Here is a 19,397-nt window from a genome sequence, read left to right as displayed (position 1 = left end):
CCCATGTTTTTGTGGAAGAAACACGTCTGCAGAAAGCAGTACTATGTGTAGAGAGCTAAAATGCTTCGCCCTTTAAGACGACTCCTCTGATCAACAACGGCTAACGTTTAAGAACCTACTATATTGGAAACCGTGGGATACGTACTCCTTGGATTCCCTGCTTTGGTCTCGGGCCCTTTTCCTGGCTAGATATCAGGTCTCCGATCTGAACCCTCCCTCAGTTTAACTCCTCCAATAGCCTTCAGCCTTTCCATTGACCCGTCCTTCCTCAATGTCCCCCTCTAAGCTTCCCTTCTCCACCCCTCAACTCTGAGTCAGACTCTCCTTTAGTCTTCCCTTCTCCACGCTAATCTCTCCCTCCTCTCTTTCTGCCCAAACAGCCCCAATTCTGTCTCCTTCCTCTCCCGCGTCCCCCAGGCGGGTCTTCTTTCATTTCCATACTTCAGTGACCCCCCTCCCCTCCCCCACCCCATTGAGTTCCACAGCTCAGCCGTTGGAGGAGGCGTGGCCCCGCGAGCATCAGGTCTCCCGCCCCACAAGCCGCGGGCCCGCGCGCAGACAAAGACATTCCACAGCCCCCGCCCCCTCCGCGCTCTCGGCCATAAGTGGGAGGAGACACGTGTTCCTCTAGCGCCGAGTCACGAGGGAAAGAAACTAACGGAGCCCGCGGACACCCGCGCACGCGCAAAAGGCTCCGGCCTGGCGGGCTTGGAGGAAAAAGGGGAGCGGGGAGGCGACTTCTTCGGGCTCCGCGGCGGTGCGCAGGCGCCGTGGCCCGACCAGGGACTTTGTTCTCCGCGGAGAAACCCAAGGGCGGTGCCGGTACTGGCTGCGCACGCGCGTCGCCTCATTTCCGGTGCTCTCTTTCGCTGGGTCGCTCGGGTCGGCTTCGGTCGCCGTCGCTCCCGCTCTCCCACCTTCGCCAACCGTCGCTCGGGCCTCTGCCGCTGCCGCGTCGCTTCCTCGATCCCTCGATCGCATATTCTCCACAATGCAGCGCCGGGACGACCCCGCCGCGCGCATGAGTCGGTCCTCAGGCCGCAGCGGCTCCATGGACCCCTCAGGTGCCCACCCCTCGGTGCGTCAGGCGCCGTCTCGGCAGCCGCCGCTGCCTCACCGGTCCCGGGGAGGCGGAGGGGGGTCCCGGGGGGGCGCCCGGGCCTCGCCCGCCACGCAGCCGCCGCCGCTGCTGCCGCCCTCGGCCACAGGTCCCGACGCGACTGTGGGCGGTCCAGCGCCGACCCCGCTGCTGCCCCCCTCAGCCACTGCCTCGGTCAAGATGGAGCCGGAGAACAAGTACCTGCCCGAACTCATGGCCGAGAAGGACTCGCTCGACCCGTCCTTCACTCACGCCATGCAGTTGCTGACGGCAGGTAAGGGCGCCTCCGGGGTCCCTGTGGGTCGCCCGGCCACCCGGGGTCATGGGTGGTAGCGGCTTTGTTCCTCTCCCTTACCGCCCCCTGGGGACCCAGGCAGTCGTGGACTCCCCTTATCTCGTCCTCGTCTTCGGGACCCTAGATTCTACAACTCCCATTCCGGCCCAGGGTGCGAGGGAGAATTCCTAGGCTGCAGTGGAGGCCCGAAGGGGACTTGGCGATCTCTTCGCGCAAAGATTTTGATGGATAGTGCCGCGCTCCCCGCCCCCTTGCCGACCCTTCCCCCTCCCACCTCTTGCAGCTGCCCCGCGCTCCGAGTGCTCAGATTCTTCCAGAAATGAACCTTCATCTCCCGCTTCCCCGAAAGGGGAAGCTTTTTGATCGCGGGTGGCGGTCGGCGCCTCAACTGAGGGTGTAGGAGGTGAAGGCAGCCTGAGCCGGGAGGGAGGGAGGGAGGGCCGAGGTGAGATGGGGTGAGGCTGGGGTGCCCTGTCCAGCGCGCCGCGGCCGCCGGGGCCGGGTCGGACTTCGCGGTAACTGGAGCTTGAGTTGCTCGGAGGCAGGAGCAACCTGTGGGAATCGGAGCTTGAGGTTTTCCGAATCAGATTGCCGACTTCGGCCGATAAGATGGTCGATTGCTGTAGAGCCAGACGGTTGGATCCCTTTATTTTACAACGCGTGCTCGTCATTGGAGAAGGGAAAAACAAACCTAGAGACAGTGAAAGGGGGTGATACAGGGAGATTCAGGATGGTTTCCATGACATACCCAGTAAGATGGGAAAAAATTGAAAGAAGTTGCATGGTCTCCCCCCCTTTTTTTGCTTCAGTCCTGAAATAGATTAGGAATAGTAGTCTTTGTTCTCTGTGTGTACACTAGCGCTCCTTTTTTCCTCAAAACTGGCCATCACCTAGTCGCCTTGATTTCTCCCTAAAGCCGTCTGTTTTGCTCTCTCTTCTAGTTAAAACGTTTTAATAAGTGTATCTTATGATACCTAAATTTTATTAAGCAAATAAAAATTCACAGCATTCCAACACTGAATGAGTAGTTGGACTCTTTGGCAGGGTTGATATAATGGACACGTCCGTTATGAAAATATCATTTCCCTCCCTTTGTTCTCTGTCTCCCACCGTTGGTTAGAGGTCTTTACTTTTAAACACAGTAAACAAAGCCTGAGGTGGTCAAGAATAAGAACATTTAGATAAACTGCTTACATTTTCAACTCTGTGCTTTGCTGTTCTATAACACAGTCAGATTGTTTGAAACATTACTGTTCATTGTGTTCTTCTGGCAAGCTCTTTGAGGGCAAGGAATGCTTTCTGTTTGTTTGTTTGTTTGTTTGTTTTGCGGTACGCGGGCCTCTCACTGTTGTGGCCTCTCCCGTTGCGGAGCACAGGCTCCGGACGCGCAGGCTCAGCGGCCATGGCTCATGGGCCCAGCCGCTCCGCGGTATGTGGGATCTTCCTGGACCGGGGCACGAACCCGTGTTCCCTGCATCGGCAGGCAGACTCTTAACCACTGCGCAACCAGGGAAGCCCCAAGGAATGCTTTTAAATCTTTATATTTTTCATATTGTCTTGCATATAGCAAACACCAGGTGTTTGAAAGCAAGTACATGCAGATTCAGGAACGTCAGACTAAATGGTATAGGTTGACTGGGTCTTATTTTTATTTCCTCCTGTCTTTAATCAGTCCATATTAAATGAGAATAAAATAACGAACTTTAGAACTTTAAGGTGTTGGCTTGGGTTTGAAATTCTAACTCTTGACTAGTCACCTACTCCCGGGAAACTTTCTGAACCTCAGTAACCTCATCTGTAAAGTGGGATGGTGAGTTGTGAGGATTAAATGTGTAAAAAGCACCAGCACAGTTCCCTTTGACCTGTAATCATTAGATAATAACATGTCACCAGTTTTCTCCTAGTTGTAAATTCGTGGTACTGAGTAAGGTATGAAAATGGAAGCTTTTTTTGCCTTTCTGAGCACATCAAGTGTCCAGTATGGTGCTCGTCTTTTTAGTAAAAGAAGGTTTCTTAGGATAGCCATGAAAAACTATTGATCCTTAAAAGTTACTTCCGATTTTCACCCTTCTTACATTTTTTAAACTTGGGTGCTTTTTTTCCCCCCACTCTTAACACCTTTTATTTTATTATTTAACATCTTTATTGGAGTGTAATTGCTTTACATTGTTGTGTTAGTTGCTGCTGTATAACAAAGTGAATCAGCTGTACATATACCTATATCCCCATGTCCCCTCCCTCTTGCGTCTCCCTCCCACCCTCCCTATCCCACCCCTCTAGGTGGTCACAAAGCACTGAGCTGATCTCCCTGTGCTATTCGGCTGCTTCCCACTAGCTATCTGTTTTACATTTGGTAGTGTATATATGTCAGTGCCACCCTCTCATGTTGTCCTAGCTTACCCTTCCCCCTCCCCGTGTCCTTAAGTCCACTGTCTATGTGTACGTTTGCGTCTTTATTCCTGTCCTGCCCCTAGGTTCTTCAGGACCAATTTTTTTTTTAGATTCCATGTATATGTGTTAGCATACGATATTTGTTTTTCTGACCTATTTCACTCTGTATGACAGATTCTAGGTCCATCCACCTCACTACATATAACTCAATTTCATTTCTTTTTATGACTGAGTAATATTCCATTGTATATATGTGCCACATCTTCTAAACTTGGGCTTTTTTGATGTCTTTTTCCTTTAACCAAATTGAATTTTAATTGGAGAAATGGGATTGAGGTAATGCTGGCTCATTGAGAAAACTAACTTGGGATATGTGAATATTTCTTAGCATGGATAAGTCTTGATATATGTTGGACCTGGCTTTGAAGATATTTTTTTAAATTGAAATACAGTTGATTTATTTTAAGATATTTTTGAATGATCTGGAAAAGTGGTCGTAGTAAAGTCAACCAATTGTGAGAAAGTGAGATTGAGAAGACGGAATAGTAGTATTTAAGCTCTGATAAGGATACAGGTAAGAAAAACACAGCTAACACTATGCTGGATGCTGGACACTGGCCTGAGCACTTTACATCAAATGTTTAGTCTTCATAACAATACTATGAGGAAGTTACTCTTATTATTCTTACTTCTACACATGAGGAAACCAAGGCAAACAGATTAAATCATTTGCCTAAGGTAACAAAATTAGTAAGCAGCATATGGAGAATTTGAAGTCAGTCTGAGTCTGGATCCTCACACCTAACCCTCTTTGCCCACCCCCCCCCCCACCCCTCACTATAGTACCTGCAACAAATTGTACTCAAAAAAATAAAAATAAATTTTGTGCTAAAATATTAAAAGAAAATCGGTTTCATCAGATTTTCTGAACACATCAAAGTCCTAGCCAACAGGGCAGTGAAGATCACAGGGCAAGACAAAGAAGGAGGAGGAAACCGGGAGAGCAGAGCCTAGCACTGAGGACTGTGACTCCTCCAGGCAACTCTGCCTGTTTCCCAAGAGGTGCTACAAGACCCAGACCACTCTTCTTTACCAGCCACATAGCCCTTCCTGTACCTTTTCCCAGCTTTATATTATTTTTCACTTAGCATCTGATGCACCATATGTTGTAGTTAATGTGTTTGGTTGTTGGCTGCTGCTTCTTTATGACTAGAATGTCAGCTCTACCAGGGCAGGGATCTTTTGTCTGCTTTGTTCATGGCTGTATCTTCTGTTCCTTTAAGAGTGCTGCACAGAGTGGCCTCTTACTAAATATTTGATAAATGAATATTCATCCTCGTTGCATGATGGAAAAATAACGCAATTCTGAGGGATTTCGATTTTGAATATAGATTTCTATATTAGCCAAATTGATCTTCAACCACGATGACAATTAAATGCGTTTGCAGACATACAAAGACTCTCAGGGTACCCATGCTTGTTTTTTGAAACAAAAATAATTTATCATATTATTTGTGTTAAATATTTACATAATAAACATAAGATGTTTTTATGTATATCAGTGTTCTTTTTCTACTTTTTATAACTAGGAAAATACAAGTTAGTGTAAATGACTCAGGAATAAGTAAACATTTTCAGTAGATTAACAATCCCCAGATGATCTTGAAAAGATATGCAGAAATTCATCTTCCAAAAGCATTCAGTGCAGGGACTTCCCTGGCAGTCCAGTGGTTACGACTCCATGTTTCCACTGCAAGGGGCATGGGTTCGATCCCTGGTCAAGGCTAAGATCCCGCACGCAGTGGAGCAGCCAAAAAAAAAACACTCAGTGCAGAATATTTCCAGACAAAAATCTATTGAAATTTCAAAATAGTATATTTATTTTATTTACAGTATACTATGGAAATACACCTAGATGTCCCCATTTCATTCTACAGAGCTAGCAAGACCTATTAAAACCAGAAAGTGGAATTGCAAAGGAACTATAGACCAAGTATGGCTCTTCATATCCACGGGTTCTCCATATATGTGGATTCAACCAACAATGAATCAGTAATACTCGGGGGTGGGAGGGATTCCACAATTTCCTAAAAGCAAAACTTGAATCGGCTTTGCGCTGGTTTACATTGTATTTACAACTATTTACATAGCATTTACATTGTATTAGACATTATAAGTAATCTAGAGATGATTTAAAGTATACAAGAGGATGTGCGTAGGTTATATGCAAGTACTATGTCATTTTATATGAGGGACTTGAACATCCTTGGATCTTGGTATGGGAGTTTGGTCCTGGGACACCAAGGGATGACTGTGTAGGTATAAGTATAAATATTAGGAAAGAAAGAGGCAGAATTTATCATTATTTGCAACAACTTCATGGTTGTTTACCTAGGAAAATGGTGAGTGATGTGGCTGATTACAAGGTAAAGATGTATAAATCAGTAGCTTTCTGATATAGAAGCAGTAGCCAATTAGAAAAGAATTGACAAAATGATCTCATTTTTTAGAATAGCAAAAACTTTGGGATAGGCAATAAAAATCAATTCAAAATGTATGTGAATATTCATAACAAACAATAACAATCTGTAACCTTTGTAGAGCATATAACATGTGCCATGACCCGTGGTACTCATTAATTCCATCTTCATGGCCATTCTATGACGCAGGAAGAATTTTTATCTCTATATTACAGATGAGGAATATTGTGATCACATATTGTCGACTTAAAATTTTATTGAAAGTGGTAAGCGAAGATGTGAATAAAAAGAAATATGCCATGTCCTGGTGGGAGGAGGAACTAGTCTTATAAAGATGACAACTTTTAAATTAACATGTTGGTTTTTTGCATTTTTCAAACTAATTCCAAACTGGATTTATTTTTTTCAACTTGACATATTGAATATAAAGTAGCTAAAAGAGAGAGACAACACGGGGTTGTACTGTATAGCACTGGGAACTATATTCAATATCCTGTGATAAGCCATAATGGAAAAGAATATGAAAAAGAATATATATGTGTATAACTGAGTCACTTTGCTATACAGCAGAAATTAAACACAACATTGTAAATGTACTATACTTCAATAAAATTTTTAAGTAGCTAAAAGAGTAAATGAAGATAAATGAAAAAAAAATTTTGGAGACAGGAAAATAATGAAAACCTGCTACATTGACAGAAATGAAGTCAAACAAGACTTAGTGCTTGAGGGGATGTGGATTAGAAGGAACAGTGCTGGTAGAAGTGTGAATTGGTACAACCACTTTGGATAACAGTTTGGCATTTCCTTTGAAAGCTGAACATTCAAATTCTTTAAATTGAGCAAGGTTATTCCTAGGAATATACTCAAAGAAACTTTTGCCCGTGAATGTCTCACTCATAAAATAGTGCACTTTGTTTCACCATTGATTGGATACTGTGAGATTCTCAAAATAAAATACTTAATACAGCAGTGAAAATGAAAACTATAGCTGAATGCCACAAGATGGAGAAATCTTGGAAATCTAATGTTAGGTGAAAAAGTCAATCCCATAAGGCTACATACCTATGGTACAATACTGTTTATTTTTTTATTTTTTTTTATTTTAGTTTATTTATTTTTGGCTGTGTTGGGTCTTTGTGGCTGCACGTGGGCTTTCTCTAGTTGCGGCGAGTGGGGGCCCTTCTTAATTGCAGTGCACAGGCTTCTCATTGTGGTGGCTTCTCTTGTTGCAGAGCATGGACTCTAGGCACGCAGGCTCAGTAGTTGTGGCACGTGGGCTCTACGGCGCAGGCTCAGTAGTTGTGGCACACGGGCTTAGTTGCTCCATGGCATGTGGGATCTTCCTGGACCAAGGCTTGAACCCATGTCCCCTGCATTGGCAGGCGGATTCTTAACCACTGTGCCACCAGGGAAGCCCTACAATACTGTTTTTTTTTTTTTTAATTTTATTTATTTATTTACTTTTGGCTGTGTTGTGTCTTCGTTTCTGTGCGAGGCCTTTCTCTAGTTGTGGCAAGCGGGGGCCACTCTTCATTGCGGTGCGCCGGCCTCTCACTATCGCGGCCTCTCTTGTTGTGGAGCACAGGCTCCAGACGCGCAGGCTCAGTAGTTGTGGCTCACGGGCCTAGTTGCTCCGCGGCATGTGGGATCTTCCCAGACCAGGGCTTGAACCCGTGTCCCCTGCATTGGCAGGCAGATTCTCAACCACTGCGCCACCAGGGAAGCCCTACAATACTGTTTTTATGGAACATAATACTAGCAAAATGAAGTAAAATATCGTTAGCATGCATAGGTCTGTGATAGAGCAGTTTTTAACAAAACTAAACGTGTTTACCATACGACTCAGCAGTTGTACTCTTGGGCATTTATCCCAGAAAAATTAAAACTTATGTTCATATGAAACCTGTATGTGAATGTTCATAGCAGCTTTATTCATAATAGCCAAAAAACTGGAAATAACCCGTATGTCTCCAATTGATGAATAGTTTAGCTGTGGTACATCTATACCATGGAATACTACTCAACAAGAAAAAGAAATGAACTATTGATAAATGCAACAACTTGGATGGATCTCAAGAGATTTTTTTTTGGTCAGGCCGCACGGCTTTCAGGATCTTAGTTCCCTGACCAGGGATTGAACCCGGGCCCTGGCAGTGAAAGTGCCAGGTCCTAACCACTGGACCTCCAGGGAATTCCCTCGAGAATTATGCTGAATGAAAAACCCCATCTCAAAAGGTTACACACTGTACAATTCCATTAGTTTAACATTCTTGAAAAGATAAAATAATAGAGATGGAGAACATTAGTGGTTGCCAATGTTGGGGAGAGAGGAAAGGAGGTGACTGTGGCTATAAAAGGGTAGCATGAGGGATCTTTGTGGTGGAACTGTTCTGTACTGAGACCGTGGTGGTGGTCACATGATTAAATTGCATAGAACTAAGCAAACATACACACACACGTAAGTACATGGAAAACTGGTGAGATCTGAGTAAAGTCAGTAAGATTGTATTAATGTGAATTTTCTGGTTATGATATTATAGATATGCAAAATTTTATGGAGAATAGTGGGTGAAGGATATACGAGATCTCATATTTCTGACAACTGCATATAAATCTACAGTTATCTCAAAATAAAGTGGTTTGTTGTTTTGTTTTGTTTTTAAGAGAAAAAAAGGCTTAAACTCTTAAGTTGTACCCTAAGAGATTTGGGAGACTATGGTCGATATGCCATAATAGAGTTTGCCGCTATCCTGGAATGTGGGAATTGAGCCCCTTAGAGTGCTCTTAACTCAGGCTTTGAGGGATTTTTTTTGAGCCAGTACCCACCCTTAGTCAACACTGTGTGTGAAATACTGTGTTGGTATCTTTTTCTGGGGAGCTAGTCTGTAGGGGCTCATGACCCCAAACCAGATTAAGAACCTATAACTCGGTGCTCTTGCTTTAAATAATAAATAATTTGAAAAATGAAAAAAATGGAGTGGTTTTATACAAAATTAATGAACTTACTGGATTTGTGATTCTAAAAGGATTTACCAACAGAAAAGATACAGGGCAAAGAACTGTAAATTTGGGAATGATGAAGTTATATGAGTCGTTAAGGGAAGTTAGGGGGTGTTAATGGTACATTTCTTTAATTTGGTAAATGTTTATAGATGCCTGTTGTCTAGTAGACACTGTACTATAAATTGCAGTTAGTTTAATAATGGCAAGGGTCCAGAAATTGTTCATAGCAGGGGAAGGTGTGCTGTCGTTAGATGTATGAACCAAATACATTGATAGTCTGGAGGAGGGCATGACACCTGACCTTTTGGAGCAGATATCCTATGAATCTTGCCCTCCTAGAAGCACTATCTCTGGATGTCTTAGTCAGAAAATCTTGCTTGTCTTGCTCCTTATCACATGTTCAGTTAATGGAATGTACATGATAGCCATTTTTAGTTAAGCCAGTCCAGTTGATAAAATCTGTATATAATTTTTTTCAAACTTCTCTTGTATTAACAGTTTTGTCTTCCTTAAATCTTTCATCCATTAAAAAAAAATCCTTTTTAAAAGTAAGAAGGAAGACTAAATGAGGTTTAATGACTTGCCCAAGGTCACACAGCAAGCATGTAGCAGAGCTGGGAGTCAAACCCAGTTCTGTTTAGCTTCAAAACTCAGGTTCTTTCCTCTCAGTCATACATTTAAGAAACAGTTCCCATCCTTTGGAGCTAACAGTCTGGTTGTGATAACACCTACCAAAAAAAGGAAAGATTAAGTTATAGTAAAAGAGTAGAAGAAAAGCCACGAGATTTGTTGAATTTGCTCTGACTGACGTAAGGAATAACCTGGGTTTAAATAGCTGCTCTGTCACTAATTTTGTGATCTTGGACAAGATTTCTTCACTAGTTAAGTGGGGATAATCCTGGTTATAAAGACAAAGGGAAACAATAAATACAAAATTCCTGACACATAAAAGGCACTCGGTAAGATATGATTATTGTCAGCATCTAACTTTGAAGCAAATGGGTCACCTCTCTGTGTGTTGTTTACACCTTAGCGTTTCTTTCTTTGACTCTTGGGATACCCAGGGTCTCCAGAGGCCCAAGCAAAGATCTTTTAAAGGAGTCAGTTTCAGGGCTTCCCTGGTGGCGCAGTGGTTGAGAATCTGCCTGCTAATGCAGGGGACACGGGTTCGAGCCCTGGTCTGGGAAGATCCCACATGGCGCGGAGCAACTAGGCCCGTGAGCCACAACTACTGAGCCTGCGCGTCTGGAGCCTGTGCTCCGCAACAAGAGAGGCCGCGATAGTGAGAGGCCTGTGCACCGCGATGAAGAGTAGCCCCCACTTGCCACAACCAGAGAAAGCCCTCGCACAGAAAGGAAGACCCAACACAGCCGAAAGTAAACAAATTAAAAAAAAAAAAGTAAAGGAGTCAATTTCAGAAGATTGTCTAGGAAGTACTTTTGCCTGAGGGTGAGGCATTTTTAGGAAGCTTCTCTTTGATTTTATTTTCTTCCCATTACAGCCTGCTCCTTTGCCCTCCACAAGAAGTGAGGCCAAGAAGAGAAATTGAAAAAGAAAAACGGAGAAAAAAAAAAGAATTGAAAAAGAAAAGAAAGATCAGGCAGCTGAACATCTGAGGCACACGCAGAGCCCTCTTGTTGTCTTTAGCTGCATGACAGTGTCTGGGGGTATAAGCAGTACTTCCCAAAACTTCACAGAATCAGCTCTTTTTTGCTTAAAGTGCCCCCCACAACTCCTCACTGAAAGGCAATAATAAAAGCATGAGGTTTGAAGTTAGAGAAAGCCTGGGTTTTAATCCTTACTCTCTTACTACTTTAACAGCTTTGTGACTTAGAGATTTAACTTCTCTAATTTTGTTTCCTCAGTTATAAAATGGGGATAGTACCAGCTACTTCACTGAGTTACTTTTTAGGATAAATGAGGTAATATGTGTATAGAGTATGATACATTGTAGGCATTTAATAAATATTTGGTCCTTCCCCTTCCAAACATGGAAGACCACCCTTCTTGAAGGCTCAAGTTGCTTCTTCTTCTTTTGCTTTCTAGGCTAACCCCCTGATTGTTTTATCTTTTCAGTTCTGTTTTACTAAAATCATTGTTCTCTGAATTCTCTGAAAATGCTTTAACGTTATTTTTTAAATTGTGAGGTAAGTGGACAAGGGGATCCTAATTAAAGATCTGCCTAGTTCAAAATATAGCAGAAGGATCCATGTTATAGAAAGGTCTTAAATTCACGGGGCACATTACATTGATATTAAACAAACCTTTCTACTGGGTTCAATTTTTGCATCCCTGCTTCCTATGGGAGTACAGATTAACAGACTTTGAGTCTTATCTTCTTGTTCTAACCAATTAAAGTTTCTGGAAAGTGGTATAAAGTACAGCTGAAGGGCCTAACTAGATGGCAGCAATTAGGACACACGGAGAGACATAGTTAAGATGAATGAAGCATGTAATTTGTTCCACATATTTAGAAGCTCCTCAGTGATGTTTTCAGATTAGAAATGTGGCATCTTTGTTCCTGTGGACTTTGGAAGATTGAGTGCCCAGTTTCCCAGCCCAGAAACTCAAGAGGTGTGTTCAGAGGTGGTAGGCTCAAAACTAGAGACTACAAAAAGTTAATATTAGCAGTAAGTGGGAAGGGGTGGGGTCAGGATACACTACCAGTGAAACAGTAAACAAATAGGTGTTGAATGAAGAAGCATTTAGTCTGTTGATTGTAAGGTTAAATTTGTTTTCTATTCCAAGCAATGAAAAATAGGAGTGCAAAGAGCACTGTCATTTACCATTCTTATAAGAGTGTGACATCTGAAATTAGGCTTTTTAATAAACAGAAGCCTTCAGTTTGAAATTCTGAACTCTGTAGTCTGTCAGTGTCAGTAACTTTCCTTCATCCGTGTACTTTACAGCTGGACTTAGTCTAAACAGTTATTTTTTTTTTAATTGTTAAAGGTTTAGATTTGCAGTATGTGTTTGAAGTCGTATGTCTTTATACAGAACTGGTGGTTTTCAAAGTGTGATCCCTAGAGCAGCAATATCAGCATCACCTGCTAACTTGTTACAAATACAAACTCCTAACACAATCCCAGACTGGGATTGGAGCCCAGCAGTCTAGTTTTACAAACCCTCCAGGTGATTCGATGAAGTTTGAGAACACTTGCCTTAAAATTATAGAAGAAACACTGGAAATGTTATATAAGGAGAACATTCTGTGTTAGTTAGAATGTTCCACTAATTTTAGGGAGTATAATTTTTTTGGTGGTTGTTGTTCTCAGTGGACCATAGTATATAACCTTTTAGCTGCTGCTCTTCATTGCCTCCATACTCGGCCCCCATCCCTGTTAGTACTCCTGTTGTAGCATTTAACTATACTTCATTGCTGACTTCATAGACTGGGAACTCTACTATATAAACATAGTGGAGATTGGGACCATGTTTGACTTGTTCTGTTGTTTCTCATATACTTTACAGGACAAGGTGCCTGGCTCTTAGTAAGTCTTCCATAGTGGTTAGTGATCATACCTGTATTTGTCCCTTCATGTGCCTCTCCATAGGAAGCACTCAAACACTTGCAGTCACTGAATGAATGGATGGATGGGTGAATGAAGTTCCCTAATGATAGAAAATCTTTTTGGTTACTAAGGTTCTAGCTGATGAAACTGTCTTAACCCATGAATTGAAATTATCTTGGTGCATTTTTTCCTTTAGGACACTGAGTGAATTTGGGCTAGATAGTGTTCAGTATATATTAAAACACTTCCTGAGGAATGGGCTTTTGGGACTTCCCTGGCGATCCCATGGTTAAGACTCCACACTTCCACTGCAGGGGGCTTGGATTTGATTGCTGGTCGGGGAACTAAGATCCCACCTGCCAAAAGGAAAAAAAAAAAGAAAGAAAGAAATGGGCTTTAATTAGCATGTTTACATATGTTATTTTATTCTGTCTTTATAGTAACCTCATGAGGTAGATATTGCCTCCATTTTACAATGAGGAAACCAAAATTCAGAGCAATTAAAAAATTTTTCAGAGCTCACACAACTGGTGAGTGGCAGAGCAAAAACCAGATCTTTCAGACTCTTAAGGATTACTACTATCCAAAGCACTACTGTTACAGAATTTTAATGGGACTCTCTGTTGTGTATTTAAATTATTGACTTTGTCTCTTCATTAAGATATGACTTTGTACTTTTTTCTTGATGCAGATTTTAATATTTTTAGTTCGTTTATCGCCTTTTCCCCAATTCACTGCTAAATCCATTTTGTGTTAAGAACATTTGAATGTCTCTGTAGAGGTTTCCACTAGAAGTGGAAGAGCAGACTGCTCTTATTAGAAGCAGGCTTTGGGTTTCCTAGTTAGCTTCATCTAGCTTTGGTGCTTTCACCCAGTCTCCATTTGAAATTAGCACTTTCTCATTACACAGTACTCTGTGTTATTGCTTTAAGCTGAGCAGACTCAGAATTTTGCCTTTATTTAAAAGAAAAAACTAAATGAAATTCTGTTTGTCCTATTCAGAAATTGAGAAGATTCAGAAAGGGGATTCAAAAAAGGACGATGAGGAGAATTACTTGGATTTATTTTCTCACAAGAACATGAAGCTGAAGGAGAGGGTTCTGATACCTGTCAAGCAGTATCCCAAGGTAAGGGAAAGAGTGCCTCACTTTGAGTTGTCTTTGTAGTATGAGAGTATGTAGTATGTCTTGTAGCGTGGGCTGTAGCAGAAGACTTGCAGAGATTGTGATGTGTCAGAAACTTAAGCTGGTGAAGGTTCTATCCCATATATGTATCTGGCAGTTGAAACATGCAAGTCCGTCCCTAATAGCATAGCTATAGCCAGGACGGAAATATAATCATCATTTTATTATCAAAAAAAAAAAAAGAATTTTTTTCTCAAAGTTTTTTTTTGGAAAGCAACTAGTTGTATTTAGTTTATCAAACCAGTACTACCAGAGGGTACCATATGTCTGTTCTGTTCTGAAGTAACTGGCTTTAAAATATTTACGTAAATGTATGAAGGGTTGCAGTGTGATATTATGGAAAGAGTGCCAAACTACATCAGGAAATTCAAGTCTAAGAACTGCCACTTTCCAGTTGTATAACCGTAGGCTAATCACTTTATCCGTACAGCCTCAGTATAATACTTCAGTAAAAAGGAAGTGGTAATACTCTACCTATTTTACAGGATTATTGAAGATAAATAATACGTGTGAAAATATTTTATAGGAACATATGTGTTTAGAAATCTGTCTTTATTTTCTGTCAGTTCAATTTTGTGGGGAAGATCCTTGGACCACAAGGGAATACAATCAAAAGACTGCAAGAAGAGACTGGTGCAAAGATTTCTGTGTTGGGAAAGGGCTCAATGAGAGACAAGGCCAAGGTAAGCTCACATTAATGAGGCAAGAAAACACCCTAATGCCTTCCAGTAGCCCAGAGTCCAGTATAGATTCCTTATGGAAGTTAGCACTTGCGTATGTACAGAATGTGATTCCCTTAAATTTGCATTGGATATAAGAGATTATAGACCAGTTAATTCACTTCTTTGGCAACGCTGGAAGAACCTAGGTGTGCCCTGGTAATTGTTTTCTTTCTGACTTTGACTGCATAGTAATGGAAACAGCAGTAGCAACTTTGGCATTAGTAAGCTTATCTATGAAAACTTGGAAGGGGAGCTGGATGTACTGAAACTTACTGAGACTAAAGACACTAAAATGTGAGCAGCACATTCCCTTTTCAGTAATGTGGAAAAGTGAGAGCACTAGTCTTGTGAGTGCAGGTGAGTCTGAGGATTAGTTGGCTGGTTTGTTTTATAGCCAGCTGGAATGTGAGGCTTTCTAAAAGAAGATATTACAAAAGGAACCATGAGTAATCCTAACAACAGAACCTAATGCTTTTTTTTTTTTTCCATGCCATAGCCCCATACTCTTTATGCCCTTTGTAAGTATGGAGAAACTTACCACCGAGACAGAATAGTCTTAGCCTTCTAGGGCGTCTTACTGTTGTGGCCTCTCCCGTTGCGGAGCACAGGCTCCGGACACGCAGGCTCAGCGGCCATGGCTCACGGGCCCAGCCGCTCCGCGGCATGTGGGATCTTCCCGGACCGGGGCATGAACCCATGTCCCCTGCGTCGGCAGGCGGACTCTCAACCACCGCGCCACCAGGGAAGCCCCAGGCCTCCTTTTATGCAGCCTAATAGACAAACATGTTTTCTCAGACCCTCTTTTGTCCACTCACATTTCTCACTAGATGAATACAGTTAGGGCTGAGGTATGTTATTCTAGCTAATGAGATTTACATGAGATTTTCTTCTCTCTGTCCTGACTTTTTTCCTTCCCTAGAACTTCCCAGACCATATAAGCAGATAAGAAGAGCTGGTAATTAAGAGCTCTACCAGGGATTTAAAAGCAAATGCTTGGCAATAAATGAGTGAATGGATGAATGCTTGGCAAACAGCTGTTATCTGAATGGAAACTGGAAATAAGTTTGTCTCTTGTATACCTTCTAATAAGAGCTCCAGTGAATACACCAGTGATTCAAAACAGAAGAGCAGCAGACTAATTGCAGGTTTAGCAGACTGTGTAAATTACTATTCTCCAGAGTTTGTTTTGCTTTTTTCTTACACTTTTCTATTTTTTTAGGTGTTGGGGTCATTTCTCAATGTCTCTTTGGCTTAGAGGTAAAGGTGTCATTTTCTCCCTAGTCCAAGTGATGCGATGTTTTTGTGCATCTTTCCACAGGAGGAAGAGCTGCGCAAAGGTGGAGACCCCAAATATGCCCACTTGAATATGGATCTGCATGTCTTCATTGAAGTTTTTGGACCCCCGTGTGAGGCTTATGCTCTTATGGCCCATGCTATGGAGGAAGTCAAGAAGTTTCTAGTACCAGTAAGGAAATCTATATCCTGTATCTTTTGAGCAAGAGAAAACTGGGATCTTGTGCTTATTGCTAAGGCAGGGTTTCTTATCCAAGGTGTCTGCATAACCTGAAATTATATACCAAATTCTTCATTTATGTTCATTTTTCTGAGGTGGTCCATTATTTGTATCTGGTTTTCAAACCACTGTGCCCCAAGGCCACTCTCCCACTCCATGTCTAATGTGGTTTTAGTTGTATACTAGTATCTGGTCAATAATTTGGATCCACAGTGTGTCTGGCATTTTAACATCTGGTTAACAGAGATTTGACTAAGGTGGTCATAATCCCCTGCACTTAGGGAGGTTTTATTCTAGACTCTAGAGAGTCTAGATGATAACAGCAAGAAGCCTCTAGCCTCCAGTGTTAATGGATTGAATTCCGACCTGAGTGCATTCAGGGCTTTCTCTCCTGGAGGAGTTTACTCAAGTAGAGATGATTTGAAAGAGGCATGATGATTGTAGGCTTAACTGTTGATAATATTAAACAGATTGGTGTACAGCTCCTTTCAGAATGTAACTAAGGCCTTGGAAGAATTGGAACAGACCAGGTTACCTGTCCTGCTTATTATTACCTGGTCAGAGATTTCATTCTTTGAGTAAGTAGAAAATGATGAATTTTTGCCATTTGGCAAGAACTGTTAGTTTTCAGTGTTACTCTGAAAACTACTTACTGTTGAATATTTAATAACCAAGTATGAATCTGGAACCTTAAGCATTTGGAGTACTATTCAGCTAGAATTGAGTAAGCATCATAGTTTCATCACTAAGAGGAGGTGATATATAGTTCCTGGTTTTCTTGTATATGTAAAATGAGGGAGTTGGAACTGTATCAGCATGTGAGAATTGGTAGAGCAAAAATTTATAGGGCATGTGTACCTGTAATGCTGAGCGCCAAGGATTCCAACACTGTCTTAAATGTCTCAGCAGCTGCTTTGCTTCTAAGTATCTCGTCATCATTAGAGTGTTCAACATGAAACAGCCAATTTAAAATATCCTAGGAAAAACTCAGAGCTCGTAAATTTTCCCTTGAGGATATGCTTTTTACTCTTTGAGGTATATGTTGAAGCATCCTGAGCCATCCGTTTTCTGAAGGACTGCAGGAGAATGCCCATCTCCTCTTTATCATTAGTCTCAGCATACTTCTCAAAAGGGCTAGGCTTATAAGGCTTCCATGTAAGTGGATCTTCAAAAGAGAAGCCTGCCAGGGAGATCTGGGTTTCCTCAGTGTTACTGTGGCAGTTAGAGGAATATGAGCAAATGGCCCATCATTGGTCCCTTGATTCTCCAATGTGAATCTCAACCAGCAGAAATGTGTACGGTAAGAGGAGGTGAAGAGTTGGTGGAGGGGGGCATCTCTGTGGTGACTAGAATCTTCTAAAAGCTGTATACACCTGGAATATATAAAAATGCATGAAGTTAAGACTGAATGATTCTCTTCAGGAAATATGTGAAAAGATTTGCAAATGGCATTTGGCTCAGTTCTTCCCCCCTGTGAAGAAAAAAAGTGAGCCTGTTTTTGCGTCCATGACCAGAGCCCTCCGTTTTCCCCTTAGAACCTGGTACAGTAGGAAGAGCACTGGACTGGGAGCTTTATCTGCATCATCTTGGACAAGTTATTATATCACTTTTCTGAGCCTCAGGTTCCTTGTTCATCCCAAACATTTGTTAAGTATCTGGTAGGTGCCTAATACTATGCTTGGGTCTGAAGTTACAAAAATGGCTCTTGAAGAGCTCACAACCTAGTGAGAAAGACATACAAACAATTCTAAAGTGATGTGGTAAGTGCTTAGAGAAAATTACATGGTGCTGTGGGAAAAGAGGAGGGAGTGAAGGGTTGGCATCAAGAGAAAGTTTTTCAAAAGAGGTGAGGTAATATTTTAGATTAAATCTTGTGAGAGTTAGAGTCCCTCAGGTGGACAAAAAAAGGCAATAACATAGTCTGATGATTCAAAGCCTAGATTTTGGAGACAGGTAATTCTGAATTTACATGTAGAATCTGCCACTTACTAGCTCTGTGTCCTTAGACTGATTGCTTTATACTTCCCGAATCTGTTTTCCCAAATGTAAAATGGGAAGATCTGCCTATTTCAGGGTTAATTTGAAGATTAAACTGAAAACCCTATATAAAGTTTATTATATGGTACCCAGCCATAGAACTTAATTAATGGTAGTGGTTTTTATCATTCTAGAAAGAGGAAACTATTTGCTAGAATGGATGTTTAAGAGTATGCCATGTTCTGAACTGCAAGTTGTTCAGCATGGCTTGAAAGGAGGTTATACATGGAGAGAGGATGGAAGTGATCTGGAGAGCTAGGCAGGGACCACATCATGAAGAACTTCATCTGAATAATGAGGGGTCTACCATCAAGACTTTCCTCAAAGAGGTGACAGGTGGAGTGCCATTTGACTTCAGAGAATGAATGACCTGAGACTTCATCTGGGCTTTCAAAGTTGTTCTTAGCATCCAAGGCCCATATGGGCTAGGTGACTTCTCAGCAGAAGGTAGAGAATAACACTCCTTCCCATTATCTTTTATCCACAGGATATGATGGATGATATCTGCCAGGAGCAGTTCCTAGAGCTCTCCTACTTGAATGGAGTACCAGAGCCCTCTCGCGGACGTGGGGTGCCGGTGAGAGGCCGGGGAGCTGCACCTCCTCCTCCACCTGTTCCCAGGTATAAATAATGGAGACAACTAGAAATGGGATGTGAATTTGACTGCTGGTACCATCTCTGTTTTACTGGTGCTCTTATCTCCAGCTTAGAAAGGGTCTCAGGATTTGTATGTTGCATCAGGAGTGGAGTTCTAGGGAGTTCCCTGGTGGTCTAGTGGTTAGGATTTGGCGCTTTCACTGCTGTGATCCAGGTTCAATACTTGGTCGGGAAACTGAGATCCTGCAAGCTGCATGGCATGGCCAAAAAAAAAAAAAGTGGAGTTCTAGATCTTCGTCATTTTGACTGTAATCAGGTACAACAGTCCTGAAGCTTTAGGACTTTTAAAAAAAGCTTTTTTAACTTTTGGACAGTTTTAGCATTTTTAAATGGTCTTTGACTTTAGAATTTTACCTTTGCTGATTGACCTTTATGGACTGTTCAGACTCTCCAAGGCAGACGCTCCACTAATGAGATATTAACAGGTCCACCATGGGACCTGGGGAGCCTTACAATATGGGTCCTTTACCCACCTACACATTCCTCTGTGTTGTTTTGTTT

At 42.1% G+C, this 19,397-nt stretch overlaps 1 protein-coding gene across 4 annotated transcripts in view; it reads left to right on the top strand.

Annotated features, from left to right (window-relative positions):
• Positions 1–861: 861 nt before the first annotated feature.
• KHDRBS1 (KH RNA binding domain containing, signal transduction associated 1) overlaps positions 862–19,397 on the top strand; it is a 35,948-nt gene continuing 17,412 nt past the window's right edge. For 3 of the 4 annotated variants that reach the window (XR_014296423.1, XR_014296424.1, XR_014296425.1), the window contains exons 1-5: positions 883–1,373; positions 13,786–13,910; positions 14,534–14,650; positions 16,008–16,154; positions 18,727–18,860. Coding sequence is in view for 1 of the 4 variants with exons in the window: in XM_082649441.1 (XP_082505567.1) it covers positions 992–1,373; positions 13,786–13,910; positions 14,534–14,650; positions 16,008–16,154; positions 18,727–18,860 (905 nt within the window). In the remaining 3 variants the exon portion in view is untranslated. Of the gene's footprint in view, positions 1,374–13,785; positions 13,911–14,533; positions 14,651–16,007; positions 16,155–18,726; positions 18,861–19,397 lie in introns of all 4 variants that reach the window. The other variant, XM_082649441.1, reaches the window with a different exon arrangement.

Source organism: Grampus griseus (assembly GCF_964374135.1).
Source record: "Grampus griseus genome assembly, chromosome: 1".
NCBI lineage: Eukaryota > Metazoa > Chordata > Mammalia > Artiodactyla > Delphinidae > Grampus > Grampus griseus.
Note: the sequence above shows the minus strand (reverse complement) of the source record. Positions and strands in the feature narration are given on the sequence as shown.